The sequence below is a fragment of the Carcharhinus amblyrhynchos genome, chromosome 16, assembly GCF_965287045.1.
Source record: "Carcharhinus amblyrhynchos chromosome 16, sCarAmb.v2.hapA, whole genome shotgun sequence".
NCBI lineage: Eukaryota > Metazoa > Chordata > Chondrichthyes > Carcharhiniformes > Carcharhinidae > Carcharhinus > Carcharhinus amblyrhynchos.
The window spans coordinates 56959149-56980436 of record NC_137339.1 but is presented as its reverse complement, the minus strand read 5'-3'; the positions used below and the strand labels follow the sequence as shown (position 1 = coordinate 56980436).

Sequence of the window (21288 nt, the reverse complement as noted above, 5' to 3'; positions counted from 1 at the left end):
CACACAGCCAGTAAGAATAATCTTATGAAGGGGTGCAGTTTGGAGCTCGACTTTGCTGAATGAGAATTAATACTGTTATAAAGCAGAGGTAGATCGCCCTCTGAGAACTAACACCTAACCACTCAAAGAGGACTACCTCACCCTATAATCTATAAAAGTGTGTCCCACTTCTCACTTAAAATTTATTTAAAGATCGAGGACTGTTGAAATCCTGGACATGAGCCCTCAGTTTGTTATAAAGCTGAGGTGGGTCACCCCTCTGAGAACTAACACCAAAGTACTTAAAGAGGAGTACCTCACCCTGTAATCTGTAAAAAGTGAGTGTGAAGTGGTACAATCTGCTCTTCAGCAACTTTTTGTGGTTAAATCAAAATAATTCCCTGACACTCTTTCTCTAAAATCATCAGTAACAATTTATTTATCTAACTAACAATGAACAGGTTAACTAAACACTTAACAAACCGAATAAAACATGATTCTAATGGAATGCAGTTCAGATAAACACAATTTGACTTATTAACAAAAAAACAGAATTTTAGTCACTCTCTAAATTACAACCCGGTTTTGCATCTTCCGGAATATTCTGGGTCTTTTCTCTGTTGATTCTTCTCTGTAGAACTTCTTTCTTCTTTACACTTTTTCTATTGAGATGAGGCTTTGAGCTAATAGTTGTGCGCTATGGCAAATGGCAGTTGTTCTTTGCTTTTGTCCCTTCTTTTAGACCTGCGATGACATATCAATATCCCCCATGATATAATTGGTTCTAGTTGTCAACACCATCAAATTTAAATTTAATAGATTCTTGATATCTAAGTGCCTTGTTCAAATTAAAGCAAATCCGTGTGTTCCCCAACCAGAAACTATGGATGAACAGGGAGATCCACTGCTTGCTGAAGTCCAGATATGAGGCATTCAAGTCAGGTGACACTGACCTATACAAGAAAACCACATATGATCTAAAGAGATACATCAAAGATGCCAAAAGACAATACCAGACCAAGCTAGAGTCCCAGGCTAGCCACGCTGCCAACTATGGCAAGGTCTGCAAGACATAACAGGTTACAAGATGAAAGCATGTAAAATCATTTGCTCCAACGCACCCCTCCCTGATGAGCTCAATGCATTCTACACCCATTTTGAGCAAGAGGTCAGCGAGGGTATGCCCTCCACCCTGGAAGCTCTGGATTAACCTGTATCCAGGGTCACCATTGCAGATGTCACTGCAGCTTTCTTGAAGGTCAACCCATAGAAAGTGACTGGACCAGATGGGGTACCCGGATGAGCACTCAGATTCTACATGGATCAACTGGCGGAGATATTCACAAACATCTTCAACCTCTCTTTACAACAATCTGAGGTCCCTATCTGCTTCAAGAAAGCAACCATCATCCCTATACCTAGGAAAAACCAAGCAGCATGTCTTAATGACTATCAGCCAGTGGCTCTGACATCCATCATTCTGAAATGCTTCTAAAGGTTATTCATGGCACAAATCAATTCCAGCCTCCCAGACTACCTGGATTCACAACAGTTTGCCTACCATTGCAACAAGTCCACAGCAGATGCCATTTCCCTGGCTCTGCACTCAACCCTGAAACACCTAGACAACAGGCACACCTATGTCAGACTCGTATTTATTGACTACAGCTCAGCCTTCAACACTATTATTCTCACAAAACTCATCTCCAAACTCTGTGGCCTGGGCTTCAGCACCTCCCTCTGTGACTGAATTCTGAACTTCCTAATTTACAGACCACAGTCAGTAAGGATAGGTAACAACATCTCCACGATCCTCCTCAACACCAGTGCCCCACGGGCTGTGTTCTCAGCCCCCTATTATACCCCTTATACACCTATGATTGTGTGGCCAAATTCCCCTCCAATTTGATTTTCAAGTTTTCTGATGACACCACCATGGTGGGTTGGGTCTCAATGATGAGACAGAGTACAGGAAAGAGATAGAGAATCTGGTGAACTGGTGGGCAACAATAATCTCTCCCTCAATGTCAACCAAATAAAGGAGATTGTCATTGACTTCAGGAAGCATAAAGGAGAACATGCCCCTGTCTACATCAATGGAGATGAATTAGAAAGGGTGAAGAGCTTCAAGTTTTTAGGTGTCTAGATTACCAACAACTTGTCCTGATCCCCCCTCCCTTCACCACCACCACCTCCCCCCCCCACCCCGCCAACACTATAGTTTAGAAAGTTCACCAACGCTTCTCAGAAGACTAAGGAAATTTGGCATGTCAGCTATGATTCTCATCAACTTTTACAGATGCACCACAGAAAGCATTCTTCATGGTTGTGTAACAGCTTGGTATGTCTCCTGCTTTGTCCATGACCACAAGAAACTACAAAAGATCATGAATGTAGCCTAATCCAAAACGCAAACCAGCTTCCCATTCATTGACTCTGTCTACATTTCCTGCTGCCTCAGCAAAGCAGCCAACATAATTAAGGACCCCACACACCCTGGTTATTTTCTCTTCCACCTTCTTCCATCGGGAAAAAGATACAAAAGTCTGAGGTCACATACCAACCGTCTCAAGAACAGCTGCTGCTGCTGTCAGACTTTGAATGAACTTACTTTTCATTAAGTTGATCTTCCTCTACACCCTAACTATGACTGTAACACTACATTCTGCACTCTCTTGTTTCCTTCTCTATGAACGGTTTGCTCTATCTATATAGCACACAAGAAATAATACTTTTCACTGTATGTTAATACGCATGACAATAATAAATCAAATCAAACTGATTGGCTGAATTTAAAAAAATCAAAAAGCCTAAAAACCTGTTGCCTTGGTAACCCTACTGCTTGGCCTTCTGATACAAATGTTCCAGTCTTGGACTCTTTATGTACTTGCATTTTTTTAACTTTCTAAGCACAGAAAAAGCACCACCTTTTGAAGGGACCGTGCAATGTTTTCTCTCTCACATTTTACACTTTTACAAACACTAATCTACAATTACTCAACTTCACAACAGTGCTCTCAATCAGTTCTCTCTCCCTAGTTACACACCTCTGAACGCATGTCCTGCAGACACTCCTGAGTCACAGTAATCCACCTCTGGGCATTGTTCAGCCCCTCTCACTGCCAATCTCAGCACTCATACACCACCCAGTGACCCAGGTATAATTCTTCTCTGAGCCACACGAGCAAAGGTCTTCATCAGTCACTTTTTACTCCCCTTTTTTGCACCATAAAAAAATTCCATGTGTTTACTGGGGACTCTGCCAGTCTCGGGCAATTCTCACCTCCTGACAGGTGGTGTCCGGCCTGTTAGATTTGATGAAATGTAACTCCGCGCCATTGGATAAACTGAGAGAATAAAATAAACGGGAAATCCATCAGAAAGGAAGCTTCATGTCTCCTCCTCCCGCCTGAAAACAGGCAGTGAAATATCCGAGTCGGTTTTCCCGAGCCTCGCTCTGTCCCCCAAAGGTCAACCGCACACCGCAAAAGACTCACAAGTGGCGTTTAATATTTCTTCCGGATTTTCTTAAGAGGAGAGGACAGAAGGCGGGAGACTCGCCTCGCAACCGAGGATAGAAATTGGATTCGGGCTCCAGGTAGGAATCAGATTACAGTCCCGCTCCTCCGGGCAATGCAACTGACAGCAGACGACCATAGACTGGAATCGCTCTCTGCCCCTCTCTCAATCTCTCTCTCTCACTCTCCCTCTACATCTTTCTCTCTGTCTCTATCTCTCTGTCTCCGCCTCTCTCACTTCTGTCTCTCAATCTCTCTGTCTCTCTCACAATCTCTCTTTCTTTCAATCTCTGTCTCTCTCAATCTGTCACTCAATCTCTCTGTCACTCTATCAATCTCTCTCTCTCCCTCTGTCTCCGCCTCTCTCCATCTCACTCAATCTCACTATTTCTCAATCTCTGTCTCACTCCCTCCACAATCTCTCTCAATCTCTCTCTCTCTCAATCCCTGTCTCTTTTTCTCTCAATCTCTCTCTCTACTTGTCTCTCAATTTCTCTCTCCCTGTTCCAATGTGTCTCTCTTTCTGTCGATCTCTCTCTGCCTCTCACTCACTTTGTCTTTCTCTCTATTTCTCCGGATCTCTCTCTCTCTCTGCCTTTCTCTCAATCTCACTCTGTATCAATCTCGCTGCCTCTCTCAATCTCTCTCTTTCAGTCTGTCTTTCTCTCTCTCTCTGTCTCACCGCACCCCCCCCCCCCCCACCACCCCACCTTCTCACTGTTTCTCCTTCAATTTCTCTCTTTCTCTGGTGTGCTGTTAGCTTTATTTATTTAAAAGGGATTATTAGAATTTGAGATGTATTTCTCGGTCATTAAGAGGTGTATTCAGTCTCTCTCTCTCAGGACTCTGCCGCGCTCCGACAAGAATTCCCCAGCCTCTCTCTCTGTCTCTTAGTTTCCCCCACTTTCCCTTATTTCCTGTAATACACAGTGACTGAGTGACAGGATCAGCTCGCAGTCTGAGTCTTGCTGACAACCCCTAAGCCTGAAATTCGCGTGAAGCAAACAGATTGAAACGTGTCGAGCAGTCCGGCTTGCTGAGTGCACTATGGGCCAGGTGCTGAATGGAGACGGGCTTGCTGCTCCCAGTGTGTGTCTGTAAGGATTCTGTTACTGTCTCAAACAGATTCACAGCACTGATTTTTAATGACAGATTTACAGGTGATTTTTTTTCGGAATTGTTGACACATTCTCAATGAACATTTTATTGTTTATTGTCGATAACATATTTTAACAATGCGAGATCAGTCTCGCTTAGCTGATCTACAGTGCCTGATCTATCATTACCACCGATGAACAGCAGTGAACAGTAGCGGACATTCGGCCCCACTAATTATTGCCTATGCTAATTCTCCAGCTGGGATTACCGCCTTTTTCCCAGCCTTTTTCCCATCTTTTTATACTTCATTTCCAAACAGTCCTCCAAGAAATTTTAAATTTGATTCAGGTCACTTGTCTAGAAATAGCCGCGTACAGAAACAGCCGGTTGTGTCTAAACGCGTTTTCTATACTCTCCCTTCCTTTCCTCAATCACTGCCCTTGGCCCCCACTCGGCAGCAGAACCTTGGTTATGTAGCTGATCATTTTTTCAAACCTCCATTACATCCCTCTTTAACTCCTCTTCCAGTCAGAAGCACCCAGTGCGCTAGACCCTTCGCTTCATTGAACCCGAATTCCTATGCAAATTGGTATAATCCCTGAAATCATTCCCACACAAACTAGTATAATTCCTGGTATAGTTCCCGTAGAAATTAGTATAATTCCTGATATAATTCCCATGCAAGTTAGTGCAATTTCTTTAAACTATAATTTCTGGAGGAGGTCCTGTACAAGCTGGTATCATTCCTGGTATAATTGCCATATAAAGGGATATAATACCTCTTGGCAATTTTCCTTTTACACTTCAAATATCTGCCGCTTGGTATATTGTAATTCTTAACATACTAAATTGATGTGTACACACATACGTACACATGTAGCATTCTTATATTGCGTGGCAAAATACGCTACGACTAACAAAACCAGAAAGTGCTGGAAAAGCCCAGCGGGTCTGGCGGCATCTGAGAGAGAAACAGTGATGACTATCTTGGGAACGCCAGATGCTGCCAGTCTGCCTGTGCATCTCCTGACTTTATTTCACACTTCCAGCATTCGCGTTTATCTTATTGTGATATAAGAGTATATTGTGAATTCTGAAAGTGTAAGTTTATATTGCCGAGGCCTCTTCTATTATATTCTATTGGACTGGTTCTATTGCACTGTAATTGAATGTTATATTACTGTATATTATCGGTGCTGTGGTATATTGTTAGAGTTAATAATGTACATGTTAAGACTCTACACTGTATCAGATTGTTATATTTATATCGCATCGTGGCCTAGACATGAGTGACAACACTGAGATCTCACGGTTTCTTCTGAGTTATTAATTCTCTCTTCTACACATTGAAAGGTGCTTGGTGGGACAAAATAACAGCTGTGCTTTCACAACATGGGTATTGTATCTGGATATGACAACACATCGTTAGGGCTTCGTCGCTATTAGCGGCAATGTGTTCAGAAACTTGGGAAAACATTACTGCAACTCAACATTTAAAGCGAGCGCAGCCAAGCGGCTAATAAACGCCCTGTGAAAACTCGAGGACTGGCTGAATTCAACTCTCTGGATTTACCAATAGCCAGAGACTCGCCCTCCTCCACAATAGCCCTCATTACCATTTCTGCTGGGGAGGGCCCACTGTTAAGTGAGGTGTTAACTGGCGGCATTACCCCCGCTGGGGAACCCCATTTGAAATGCAGAGCAAGATTTAGAGGTTCTTGCGTGGGTTTTTCAGGGATTGAAATCCACCCTTTTGATAAGACTCGAATCCTCTGTGCAAATTAACATTTACAATGGATAAAATCCCTGTCTCCACTATGTAACAAGGAATACCACCACGACATCCCGACTAATAACAGTCCATGAACTCCAGCATCAGTATGAAAAATGGAGGATTTCGCCTAAAAAACGCTCTCGTTTCCTTCTCTATGAACGGTATGTTTTGTCTGTACAGCGCGCAAGAAACAATACTTTTCACTGTATGCTAATACATGTGACAATAATAAATCAAATCAAATCAAATAAAAGCTCCAGTTCTTCTCATGTCTGCCTGGGTTTCGTCTGGGTGCTCTGGTTTCCTCCTGCAGTCCGAAAAATGTGCTGGTTAGGTCCATTGGCCGTGCTAAGTTCTCCCTCAGTGAACCCGAACAGGAGCCGGAGTGCGGCGACTAGGGGATTTTCACAGCAACTTCGTTGCAGTGTTAATGTAAGGCTACTTGTGACACTAATAAATAAATTTTACGTAATGGATGTCAGCAGGACAGAGGGACTCACAAACCTGCCCTTGCACTGACCCGCTGGAAAACACACCAGTGTCCAGTTAAAGACAGCCACTGACACAGGGCTTCCCAAGTGTATCCAACAAAATAGACCAATAAAGGGATGTACCTGTACCAATTCCCAGATATGAACGGGGGGATGGGGAAAGGGATTAGTTGCAATTCCTGGCTACCTTTTCCCCATTCATGCCCCAATCATGGGAATATTTTAAATTATGTTCTTTTAAACAAATCATTTTAAAACACTAACACAACAGCATGCACCGTGTCCGGGCGATTCGGTGGTGCTGTCAGGATCCCGCTCAGCGTGAATGCTGGCAATCCTTCAATCTATTTCTAGAAGGGAAACTGGGGCAGGCGAGTGGGGGTCACTTATTCGTTCCAGGGCTTTAGTTTCTGTTCTGGTCACCTGGACTTCTTTCTTAAACACACAATAGTCTGCCGCTGACCTTGTTGTACTGGCCTGCCTCTGCGTGTGTCGTGTGTATATCTGCGTCCACCTCAATGGGGCTAGCAGGGGACAGATGGGTACAGCGGTCATTAACAGGGCGAATTTCTCGAAAGGCTTGGAACATTCAAAAAAGCAAGTTGCAGCCGGAATAAGCTCACCTGGAGACTGTACCTCAGGGAGGAGATATTTGTCTTAACAGGGATAGATGACACCAGGGGCAAAAAGGTTAAATTGTGAGGACAAGTGATACAGGCAAGGTTTACTGTATAATTAATTGTGAATTATGAAAAACAATTTGTAAGTTTATATTAGAGTGGTCTATTCTATTATATAACATTGGACTGGTTCTATCGCGCTGTATTGAATGTCATATTACAGTATAGCATACGGTACTGTGGTATATTGTGAGATTTCATAACATTGTACATGTTAAGACTCTACGCTGTAGCTGATTGTTATACTTATATCGCAGCGTGGCCCAGACATGAATGACTACACTGAGATCTCACAGCGTTCCCTCTGCACTTATTAATACTCTCTCTCCTGAACAAAATATTTGATGAGGTTTTTAAAGAGATCAAAGATGTTGACGGGGAGAGAAATTATTTCTTCTGATGGGGAGAGCATGGGGTTAAAATTAGATTGGGATAATTTAGGTTGACGGCAGTCAGGAAGGTTTTTCACATGGTAGGAACCAAAATACTGATGAGGCTGGGGCAAAAACTAAGGTTTAGAGTTATAGAAGTAGGGCGGGTAGAGGAATACAATATCGATAATTTAATGTGAGCTTCGAACGTGATGGTATATCTACCTATCTCATAAAACCAAGCAGCACGGGAGACCATTCGGCCCATCGTGCCTGTGACAGCACATTGGGATAAAAATTGTTGAATTTGTTCCATGTTTCCTGCTTATTCCCCATAACATTACCCTTTTCTTATTTTCCCGGTAAATGTCCAATCCATTCCCAAAGTTTTCATTAAATCAATTTCCGCTTGTTCAAATAATGGATTCCTGTCACAACAGTAACTAGGAATTTAAAGACTCCGAATGGACTTCTTTAACATATAACTTGTAGCAGGGATATCTAATTATATACCGAATGTAACTGGACGAAATATGATTTGTTTGGAAGTGGGTTTAAACCTGTCAGCCTGTGTAAACAAACACATTTTCCCAAACTTCCGCACTGGCTCTAATGCTAACAATCTTTCTCCTAAATTCTTACATTATTTGAGATGATTATATCCTCCACTTCACTCAAACCTCCCACTCAGTGCAGGGAACGGCCCGAAACATGGAGAAGTTTCATGTTGTGGCCTCCTTCTGCCATCGCCCGCCACCAAACCCTCTCTTAGTCTGTGATGATAATGAACCCTGAGTCGAGTTAAACCCCTGCCTCTTTTTTATAATATTTCAGGACACTCCCGAATAGATGGAAATGTGACTGGAGAGCTATCACAGACCCCCTAGCTCACCCCACCACCCCCAGCCCCCTTCCCCACTTCCCCTACCCAAAAAAAACTTCCTCCACAGTTAAAACCCCGTCTGTAACTGAAGGCCAGTTGAGATGGTTCAAGTGTTTGTTGAGTTACAGTACATTCATGACTGGCCGGCCTCTGTAATGATTCAATGCTGGCCAGTCACACCGTGTCCGATGTGTTGCGCTGAAGTTTTTACCTGCGGGAAACATTGCGCCGAAGGAATTGAAATGGAAAGCAGCGGTCACTCCCGCTTTCAGTCAAAGGCAACGGACACTGCAAATGTTGTTGGCTGACAAAAATCTTCCCATTGCCATGTGACTCAGCAAACCCTCATTATTTTGGGATGTTTAACCCCTAAATTATTCTCACTGTGATCTCCCTGTGTCCAGCTGCTGTGTGCTTGAAGGCGGGAGAGCACAGAGTATAGAAAGATTATGTAACACAGTGTCTAAAACTGTCCTTTCTCCGATGTTCCTAAATTTGGATATAAGATTGATTTCAAAGCAGCCTCTAACATGAAACAGTGAAATGATGAATAGTGAAAACTCAGTGACTCTGTCACACATTTCTAACTCTTGTGAATTTTTCAGAGCTGACCCGAGATCACCGGGGTTTGTGTTAAACGCAGCGAAGTATATTAAATACAAAACTCTGCAGCCCGCTTTATGATCACTTGTGTTAAACGAATACCTCCGGCCTTGCCTGCAATGATCCTCAAACCAGCTAAATGGGAACCCGAGTAGATGGAAATGTGGCCAGACAGCTAAACACTGGGAGAGCCAGTCCACTTTGCAATTAATTTATATTAAAAAAAACCCGTCTATGCAATGTTACATATCAGCGTTTCGTCTGATGTAGCTTACACAACATATTAGTTAGTTGCTCGCACTGACAGTGACTTCCCCTGCAGTTTTGTCAGAAGTCTACAGTTTACATTAGAACCTCCAGCGCCCCCGACTTACCGAGGTTAATTCTAATTAGAAAATTGCTAAATGACACGATGTTCGCTGTAAATATGATGGAAGATGCATACCCCCCGACACCTCCTGGTCTTGTCAACACTGAGTTGTTTAAAAGTTGAGGAAACGGGCTTTGTGCGTTGCTAGCTGGGGGTCCCACGCTGGCTCTGCATGACCAGATCCTGTTCATAGGGTTCTCCCAGTTCCCAGTTAGTCCGCCAATTGTAGCTTGCTGCGGTGAGACGGGGCCTGGGAGCATTGATAATTACAAACAGGGACTACATTTCAATCCACTGACTGTGCGGCGCTCCGGGGCATCGCTGCTAGTGAGGGGCGCTAGGCAAATGCAGGATTTCCTTCAACACCTTCATTGAGCGCGCACCCGGCGCCGGGGATGTTGGGTCTCAGTCCCCAGCTGCTGTGGGGAGAGAGCCTGGATGAGGCCGAAGCGCCCGGTGTTCACAGCAGCCCCCTCTCCAGGGGGGACTGGGACACGCTCTGGGATCCGGGCCACCCATCCGAACTCTCCCCTGGGTTACATCCCGTGCCATTGCTGACTGTACAACCAGCACAACGCGATAGAAATCTCCTCTTGGAAAACTGAACCCTCCCTCTGGATGCTAAACAAGACAGCGAGTGAATTAAAAGTTTAAATGAATCCCTCCCCCTCCCCCTGCAAAATCCCACCTCCCACGGAATTCAGAGCCAAGTCCCTGATGGCAGTAAGTCTGTAATGGGCCTGGACTCCACGTACCTGCCAATCGCTGATTTTCCCCAGTAAGGACATGCTGGCTCGCTGCTGCAACGTGGAGGAGCCAGTGAATACAACCCAGCTTTCACTGGGATTGCAACCTGCACTATGTGGACCTGGGACAGGCATGCGCCTGCGCACCTCAGCCAGACCCACCTCAATCATTTACCTGAGAAAGAGTCTCCAGTTATACAGACACGGCTCCTCTCCCCTGCTGCTCACCCTTTTGTTTCCATTCCTCTGCCTTTCAATCCCGTTAAAGGGCCGGCGCTTGGCCCTTTGTTAGTCAGACACATTCCTCCTGCAAATTCACACTCATTCTCCTCAATGGGAACTGAGGGTAAACAGAGGCTCGCCAGAGGAAACCAAACATTCCCATTGGAATATTACAGAGAAACACCAACATCATTAAAGCAGTCATTCTTGTTAACAGGTGCCGCCAAACTTGCAGAGCTTTCCAGCATTTTCTGTTATATTTAGCTGTTTCTTTCTCTACACTCTCGACTGTAACACTATACTCTGCACCCTCTCCTTTCCTTCTCCCCTGTGTACTGTATGAATGGTATGTTTTGCGCCCAAGAAACGATACTTTCCACTGTATCCTAATATATGTGGCAATAAATCAAATCAATCTTTTATTTTGAGCACAGCTTGTGTCAGAAGATCTCAATCTCGACCTCTCTTTCATTCCTTATATCCCTCCCTCAATCTTTTTTTCTGTCATTCGCTCGATGCCTCCATTTCTCTCTGGCTCTGTCTTGCCTTCACCATTCTCACTGGCTGCTGCCTCTCTATCTCGTTGTCATTCTCTGTCCGGGTAAGTTACTTCTCTCCAGTCAGCAACCCTCTCTGAATTTTCTGGTTCAGAGCTGTCCTCTTGATGAGAAGGTAATGAGAAGTATTGCAAGATATCTCCCCCAGCTAAGCAGTTGAAAAAACAGAGACTGGCCGTGTGCCCTCACCCCCAGGCCGCTGGCTGATCTTGGCCAACCTCAGGGAGGAAGCAGGAGGCATGGACTCTAATTGGTCTGAGGCCAGTCTCCAGCTTCCGAGGAAAGGGCCCAGAGCCCATAGCTCGCTGCCTGAATCCCTTAAAGGAGTGTAAATTGCCCAGAGAATCTTACTCCAACATATCCATGACCCCGTTGTGGATAAATCCCAGTCAATACTCAGAATCACATCCTGGGTGAATTCAGACTGGATTCACTGACCCTTCAGACGCTCACTTACCATTGACAATGTTCAGAGTTACATAGCGGCAACAACGGAATGATTGGTCTGAAAAGAACATTCTAACAACAACTGAGCCACCTCAGGAGATATCTCCTGACGATCACAAGCTTGATCAAAGAGTTAGATTTTAAGGAGTCTGTTAAACAGGAGGGAGGGAAGGGAATGGTGGGATGTAGAGAACTAATTACTTTCCAAATCCATCATCACTATATCTAGAAGGACAACTGCAGCAGATGTCTGGGAACACTATGTTCTGCACTCTCTCCTTTCCTTCTCTCCTGTGTCCTTTATGAACAATGTGTTTTGTCTGTATAACGCGCAAGAAACAATGCGCTTGACTGGATTCCAATACTTGTGATAATAATAGACAATTTAAAAAGAAACACCACCACCTGCAAATTCCTCTCAAGTCATTCACCTTTTTGACTTGGAAATATATTACTGTTCCTTCACTGTCGCTGGGTTAAAATCCTAGAGCTCCCTCCCTAACAGCACATAGACGTCCCTCTGTGCACATACACTACATGGACTGCAGCAGTTCAAAAAAGCAGCTCACCATCACTTTCTCAAGAGTCAATTAGGTGCTGCCCTGGCAAGCGAGACCCACGCCCCATTAGTAAATAACTAATGGTGGAGTGATTATAATTGGGGATAGATTTAGAGGAGTTCAGATACTGCGGAGGGATCTCTGGCTGGAGGCGATTACCGGAAGGACAAGCAATTTTGGAAAAAACAGTAATGAGTTTCCGAAAAACAATGGCCTTAAATCAGGTCAGAAACACCCAATGTTTTGAGCGGGGTTCTTGTGTTCTGCGATGAGAGTGTGTTGACCAAACCCAATCTCCGCCCGCAACCCCCGCACTAAATTCATCCACCCGGCACTGGGCCTGGAGATCACTGAGCTCAGATTGCTCCAGCTAATCTCCTGAGTCCTGGGAAGGATTTTCTCTGATTGTTGGCCTGGTGGACCCTGCCACACACAGCAAGGGGACCGCGGAGCTCTGCCCAGCTCACCTGGGTGGGTCTGTCGAGTTTCTGAACTTTGATGATCCCAGGTCCACAATCCCGGACTGGTGGTTCTCTAAAGCTAGAGATTGAAGAGCCGAGAGTGATTTTTCCTCAGCTCCAGTTAAAGAGGGAGGTGGTGATGTTTTCAGTGGTTACCCGGTTGGTTTGACCCTTTGACCTGTGTCGCTGGAAAGTTTGCTGCTGGTAATCTTTTGTGTCCAAACAGAAAAATATTGCAATTTACATTGTGCATAGAGAATTAATCTCACACACAGACACCCGGGCACAAACACAAGATCGGTAGTGTGCAAACTTAAAAATTGTATAGCAGGTACCCTTTAATCTAGAAACTCTTCTACTGGTTGAGGGTTCTCAGTCGCCGGGCCTCCGATTTAATGTGAGGATTTATTGTGATTAACATGGGACTGTTAGAGAGATTTGGGATCCAACCTAAACTGTTCTCACAGTCCGGAGCCAGTGTTGTAGAGTACACAGAGTATAGAACGAGCGAGTGTTAAAGTAAATTGTGTGAATCAATATTTGATCCATTTTAAAAGCAGGAATAAGCGGTGAAAGGCACATCTCAATGTGATTTATCCAATTATTTGTTACTGAAACGAGTCAATCATTAAAATTAAACGAATTTCATTCTGAGTTCCACAAAATCTGTGAAAGTAATTATGTTTATAACTAATATATAGATGCAAGTAAATTAATAACCATGGCAACGAATAAACTGATCAATACGATTGGCGTGTTGTTAATGAAAACATATGATTGGATGATATTTAATGAGTTCATAGATGGGCTAATTGTATAACGATATCTGGAACCAAACTTTAGACAGGACTTATAAAAGGGACAGAACCCAGAGGAGTCAAGTTAAGGTTTTGCATTGGCACCGTTCGCCACAAATACCAGAGAGCGGTGGGATAATATAGAAGGGCCCCTTCAGGCCAGGGACTGCCAGTTGTCTCAGGTTGACTCAGTTTCAGGTTAGCAGACTGAGGCCATTCGGTTGGAAAACTAGCTATAGGCCCAAACTGGTGCAGAGCGATGGTTCAATTTTGGACAGTCACAGGACCTGAATTAAAGCGAATACTGGAACTTTAAATGAACGAATCCAGGCAAATAAACAATACGTTTATAAAGGATTCAGCACAAATCCAGATTAAAGACTATAGAAACATATTGCACTTTATTCCCAGTAACCTCAACCAGGTGAAAATTTCCGATGGTAATAATTATATGAATGCTTTAAAATTAAAAATATTAAAATTAATAACGATAAACATGTTGTTGTAATATAAAACATTACATCCCGATGGATTATTTTAGTATAGTAGAATAAATTATATTGCAATCCACAACAGCCGCGGCAGCCTCACATGTGAGGAGAGAGAATGTGGGTTCAAGTCGTACCCCAGATATCAGCACAAAGCCTGAGTGACTGACACCTCCCCCCCCCCCCCACCCCCAGGGAGTGCGGCACTGTGGGAGCTGCTAGCTTTCGGATCAGGTATTACACTGAGAGCTGTTCTGCTCTCTCGGCTGAATGTAAAGTATCCTCTGGAGTAGCAGGATTCTGCTGAATAGCCCATTCAACATATATCCCACAATCGATATCACAGTTTACCTGGTCAGTTATACATTGCTGTTGTGGGAGTTCGCTGTGCGTTTCCCTACATTACAACAGCACCTACGTTTCACAAAGTACTTGATTTTGAAGCGATTTTTGGGCTCCAAAGACTCTAAATAAATGCGAGTCTTTAATTTTCTGCAATAAATAAATAGTTTGCACGGTATGTTTACAGTGTCGGCTGCATTATGTTATATGCACTACCAAACGAATATTGCATTCTCAATCAGATATCGGATATTTCAGTTACATTTTATTTTTGCAATAATTAAACATGTTCTGTTCAGTGTGGTAGCGTTACATAATGTATTACTCGTCTAAAGATAAAATCAATAAAACAAATTACATTTCTAGCATAAATATCATAGGTTACAATAAAACAATGAATAAATATAGTACAATATATTCAAATATATATTCGAATGAATCTATTAAAGATATATTCATATTTTGACAGCCTATATTGATATAAAACATTGAACAAATAAATTTATATAATGCTTATAATCATTTCACAAATATTGTGCCCTAATTTTCCCTTAATTAAATGGTTTTCATATTGTAATGCTACATTTATAATGATTAATGTATAGCTATGTTAATCTAAATATTAAGCTTTTCTGCTTATATTTCCTGATGCTCTTTTTATTAGTTACTATAGCTCTGGTTGATTTATGACGAATTTAAAGAATGCAAAATGAATGATTAATTACTATCTAATTATAAGATGTACAAAAATCGCCTGAAACTGTCCTCGGGGTGAAATGCATTGCCATAAATTCGTTCCGTGCTTTCTGGTGATTCCGGTTCTGTCAGTTGGCTCAGAGAGTACTAAACAGCTCCCGGCTTTCAATGAATCGCCATCCCTGGGCTCCCAGAGAAGGCTTTGATCCAGCAGGTAGCAGTCCGTTTAATCCGGGTGTCTCCTTCACCGACCTGCCTGCCAGTCACATCCCACCCAGTACACCAGAACAAGCCTCCAGAAATATTCGGGATATTTCGGCGATGCAATGATCGCCTGTTCAATGTTGAGCAGAAATGTACTTGTATATTCAAATACATAAAATAAAAATGTTTATGTATTGCCATTTTAAATCTCAGACTCCTTTCTAGGTAACACTGAATACTCAGGGGGAAATATATCCTGAATGTATACCTGATATCTGTATCTGTACAGTACATATTCCATGCGCATATCGTTGTTAGTTTTACATATATTGTAAAGCCGTTTAGTTAAATAATTTTGATGTACAATTACTCTGATTAATTAATTAATAACTTGTAATTATTTGCGTGTTATTCGAATATTGATTTTTTTTAATAATTAATTTCAGATCTGCAGTACTGTTCATTAAACTTGTTCCCGGCTCCCTCAGTAGATTAAAATTCCAGGTAAATTCACCTGTTTGCTGTGAGATGGTTCAATGATTGATTCCAAGTGGATTTCTCGCGATTTATTCTTCTGGCCCCAAACCCGGAATCCCATACTGTTCCGGCAGGGGAGCTTGCATTTTGCAATGTGAACGGGTGAGTGTGGGACTAGCTGTGGAGTAATTGGGGTACATTGCACACGCTCCTTTCTGAAGGACAGTTGTGTCTTCGGTGGGAGATCTTGACTCAGTCCCAGAAGCTCTACAGATTTCGGCATCATCCAACCCAAACCCCATGCTTCCTTAATCTTCCAATACCTCAGATCTGGAGAAAGTGGTCTTTCTGTATGCCAGCCTACACTGTGAAGCACTCATTTCCAGTGGGCTCCACATCTGATTTCAATTGATTCTGGGAGAAAAGATCTTCCAGTTCATCATAGGATATTGGCATGGAGCCTTCTGTATCTTTCATAGAAAGGAATCATCGAATCCCTACAGTGCAGAAGGAGCCATTCAGCCCATCGAGTCTGCACCGACCAAAATCCCACTATCGCCGAAGCTCCAAAAATTTACCCTGCTAATCCCCTTGATACTAGGGTCAATTTAGCATGGCCAGTCAACTTAACCAACACATTTTTGGTCTATGGGAGGAAACTGGAGCACTTGGAGCAAACCCACACAGGCAAGCGGGGGGAACGTGCAAACTCCCCACAGACAGTGACCCAAAGCTGGGATTGAACCTGGGTCTCTGGCACTGTGAGGCAGCAGTGCAAACCACTGTGTCACCCAGACCCAGATGCAGATAGAATCCGTACAGTGCAGAGAACCAGAGACAGGGCAATTGTAGGGTAAATCATAGAATCATATAATCCTACAGTGCAGAAGAGGCCTTTTGGTCCATTAAGTCTGCGCTGACTCTTTCTGACAGAGTATCTTAACCAGGCCCGCTCCCTTGCTCTATCCCTGTAATCCAACACATTTCTCATAGCTAATCCATCTAATCTAACATTTTGCAACACTAAGAGATAATTTAGCATGTCCACCTAGTTTACACATTTTTAGCAGCAACTGTTGTATAAAAGGTCAAGACTATTTGGGCATTAGTGTGTTCCTTCCACACGTGACACCAGAATCCTCCTTGACACCAATCTATGGATCACTTGGTACCAGTTCCAAAGAAGTGTCATTTTGGACCGGAAACACTGGGCAGGATTTTATGGCCTCACTCACCCCAAAACTGTAAAATCCCCCCTGAAGTCACTGGACCTTCCCAATATCCTCCCCTCACCTGCTCTGATTCCCATGGAGGGCAGGGTGGTAAGATTCCAGCCATTAACTCTGTTTTTCTCTCTCTCTCTCTGTGATGCTGCCAGACCTGCTGAGTTTTTCCAACATTTCCTCTCTTTTTGACAAATTTCCAGCAACTGCAGTATTTTGCTTTTATTTAGCTCTTGGAACTTGTTAAGACTTCCCTCCGTAAACTCCCACATGAGAATTTTCATGGGAAGTGGATCACGGTAACTGAACCCATTCCCTCCCAATCCAAGTGTTCTCTAGCCTGAGGAGATGTCCTGAACCCAGGTGCAGCACAGTCAGTGATTTTCCATGTGGTAAGGTTCTGGCCTGCACACTATTCCTGTGCCATGGAGGTCACCCGAGCAACTTTCCCCTTTAGCTTGAGTTCCAAAGTGGAATACAGGGACACAATGTACAATGCTCTAGACAAAGGGAGAGAAAACATGTCCAAAATCACCCTCATGCTGATGGCCACCTTTGTACACAAGTTGCATGAAGCTGTGTGTAGACCCTAGCCACAGAAACACCCAAGCGTTACTGTGTACTGAGGTTTTATGTGCTCCAGTGCTGTGAAGGGTGGAACTGTGCTACATCACCTCTCTCTCATGGACACATTTGTACACAAGTGCATCATCAGGCAGTGATCTGGATGTAACTTCCTCTAGGCCCTGCAGGAAAGAAAAATAGTGGATCCTAGCGGATGGTTCCCTGAGAAGATAGTCACAGCGCAGAATGTGTCATCACCAAAGCTTTCAAACAAGAACCAAGGCCTAGCTGGGCTGATGGTGACAAGGGCACTCCCCATCAGATTCTTCCTACACACCCAGAGTCTCACCCACTCCCCACATTGCTCTGGAGGTGGCTGTGGTTGGAAAGACTGCTTCCTTCTGGAATGTACCAAGATGTTGAGGTTCATCCCCAGCTGTGAGGCAGGTTTATGTGCTTAATGTATTGCTGCCAGATATGAAGACCAAGATAAACATCAACTACATAAAAGCTGTTGATCTTGCAGTGCAAAGAGTTATTGATGGCTGAGTGTTACAGAGTGACCCATTCTGAAGTCCAGCATCAGGTGCTGAGGGACATAACAAAGCTTGGGTAGCTGCTGCAAAGTTCTAATGTGGAAAGACCACAGTCAAAGATCCTCTCTAAGACTCCCTCTCCTGCAGGTGCTGTGTCATGGGGTACAATTTCATGAGCCTCACTCCCTCTCCTATAGGTGTTGAGTCCTGGGGTACATTCCATGGGCCCCATTCCCTCTCCTATAGGTGCTGGGTCCTGGGGTACAGTTTTGTGAGCCCCACTCCCTTTCCTGTGGGTGCTGAGTCCTGGGGTACAGTTCCATGTGCCCTACTCTCTCTACTGTCGGTACTGGGTCAGTTCCATGGGTCCCATTCTCTCTCCTGTAGGTGCTATGTTCTCTGGTACTACAGACCCTATCTGCATTCCTTTGTCATGCTTTAGCCTTGCTGAATGCGAGAAACTATCTGAATGTGGATGATTTCAAAGACAAGCCAATTCCTTCAGCAGTGTTTACAGACCTCTAACATTCTCTATAAGGATCAGCTGTGAGGAACCTGGCAGATCTTCTTCCCTTTGAGTCTTAATGCCAATCACAGCACTTTACTATTGAATCTAGCTAATTCGGAGTAGGCCAGGAGACAAACCCAACACCTGGACATTTGGCAAGTTATGGGTTAGGACATGTCTGCACCTTCAATTTATTATATTCTTACGCATTTAAAACACAGTCACTAATCGTTACTTTGCTTCACTATGCACAATGATATGAATGGGATTGAGCTAGATTATGATGCTCTATGCAGTTAAATAGCTGACCCACATCCTAGGCACATATATGAGGAGTAGTTATTTGTAGAGTGCTGGAAGGACTGTGGAAATTCACTTTGCAGTACTTGTACCTTCAACAGAGATTGGGCAAGGGAAAGTAATCAGTGTTTAATGAATGGAGCTGTGGTTTTAACTGTGCAGAATCGCCAGTACAGTAAGAAATGTGCAGATTGCCTGTTTTATCTTTGGGAATTGTTATAAAATTATTTTCTTGTCTGAATACCTTTCCTGTCTAGTCACTTCTATATTCAGTCTGAGTATACTGTTCGACATACTGAAGGCGCTTTTACAGTGTCAAATGCATAGCTAATAAGAAAGCAATTAAGTTAAATGTAGGTGATGGAACCATCCCATGATAATTAGATATTAGAGGTACTTGGATTGTTTGTGTAATTATTTTGCAGATAACTTGTCAGTAGTCATATAATTAAATCAGGATCACCATTTGTAGAAACGTGAACCTAAAAAAATGTTACTAAGCATGATTTTGTTTTAAATGATCAATTTATTTCAGATTAATGAGCTGAGGTGCCAGATGTTAGCAGCAAGACTAAAAATGTTTCCAAACCGTATAATCTCCCAAAAATTCAGACTCAGGGAAAGTAATGTAGGGTTGTGCGATAGGAAGTTTTACATCCATGTTCCAAAGAGTGACAAACAGATCAAATTTATTGTCAATGGTGAGAAGATTACAAGGTCAGCTAACACTTGGGACACATCTTGAGTAAAAAGTCAAGGGTTAAGAATCATTTCAGAGGTGTGAGCTCCAATATTAGGCTGACTCAGACCAGATTTCCCTCCCTAAAGGACATTAGTGAACCATATGGGTTTTTAACAACAATTGTTTTGAATTCAAATTCCATCACGTGCTGTGCTGTGATTTGAATCCAGGTCTCGAGATTACAGCTCCAGTGACAATACCACCACCTATCAAGGGCTGAGTGTCTTACTTTTGATCCTATAAAGATACATATATTAGGGGCCAATGATTAGATGATTTCAAGCTGGGGTTTTAAAAATCTGTACAGAAAAAGATTAAATATCTTTTGGAATATAAGTGAATAATAATCCCTCGACACAGTCCAAGCCTATCCTGTCTCTTCTTAATGCTCAAATGCTCCATCCTTGCCAACATCCTGGTAAATCTCCTCTGTACCCCCTCTATTGCAATCATATCTTTCCTCTAGTGAGGTGAACAGAATTTCACATGGTAGCACGGTGGGTTAGCATTGCTGTCTCATATCCAGGGACCCAAGGTTCAATTCCAGCCTTGGGTTACTGTCTGTGTGGAGCTTGCACATTCTCCCCATGTCGATGTGGATTTCCTCTGGGTTTCCTCCCACAGTCCAGTTAGGTTGGATTGGCCATGATAAATGAACCCTTAGTGTCAGGGGATTAGTGGGGTAAACACATGGGGTTACGTGGATAGAGCCTGGGTGGATAGTTGTCGGTGCAGGCTCGATGGGCTGAATGGCCTTCTGCAATGTAGGGATACTATGATATTTAAAAGACAAAGCTAAGTGGATATAATTCAGCAAGGTATCATCAGGAATAATGTCCCAGGACTGTATAAATGTGCAGAAAGTTGAAATAGCCCCATGCAGTGAGTGCACAGTGAGGAATAATTTGCATAATCCTCTTACACACTTAATTCCTGAATACCGTAGCTGTCACCAGCGAACTACTAATGTCAGGTCATGTAGGACATGCCTTGTTGCCTGGGCTTCCTCACATAACAAATTCCTGAGCTCCTTAAGGTCAAGAGGTTGATAGTGCAATTGGCCAGAGGGAAGGGTTCACCTGGCCAGCTGCTGTACAGAACTGATCACAGAGACCATTGGCCTCCTCACTCGCAGGAAGAGGGGGTGATTTTTTAATAAGATGCAAGCTTTGAAGTGGCCAATCTGCTGTTTTCTAGATTTTACACAAGTAATTGACTGCACTGCTGCAGATGAAATGTTTGTGATGGCGATCATTCAAATACTGACGTAGAATTTAAAAATAAAGTGAAGATTCAGAAGGAAAGTCAGTGAAACTTTTCACTGGAAGGAGAGAAAACATTAGGGGTTACAATAAAAAAAATTCAAATAGGAGACTTTCCAATTTTTTAGTGTGAACTGAAAACGGGACACACATTGCACTCCAAAGTGAAGTTATGTTTAAAGTTCCACAAACCAAAGATACGCAAAGATAATCATTCATTGTTTTTCCTTTGCATTAAAAATATTCATTTTGACCCCTCGTGATTGACCCCTCAACCAAGTTTAAAGTTTATTTATTAGTGTCATAAGTGGGCTTACATGAACACTGCAAAGTTACTGTGAAAATTCCCTAGTCATTACACTCCGGCACCTGTTCAGGTACACTAAGGG

General features: G+C 43.2%; 1 protein-coding gene across 1 annotated transcript in view; it reads right to left on the bottom strand.

Annotated features, from left to right (window-relative positions):
- tfap2c (transcription factor AP-2 gamma (activating enhancer binding protein 2 gamma)) overlaps positions 1-10595 on the bottom strand; it is an 88753-nt gene extending 78158 nt beyond the window's left edge. Inside the window, exon 1 of the mRNA XM_080204512.1 lies at positions 10523-10595. Within this exon, the coding sequence (XP_080060638.1) occupies positions 10523-10555 (33 nt within the window). The 5' untranslated portion in view covers positions 10556-10595. The remainder of the gene's footprint in view (positions 1-10522) is intronic.
- Positions 10596-21288: the final 10693 nt, after the last annotated feature.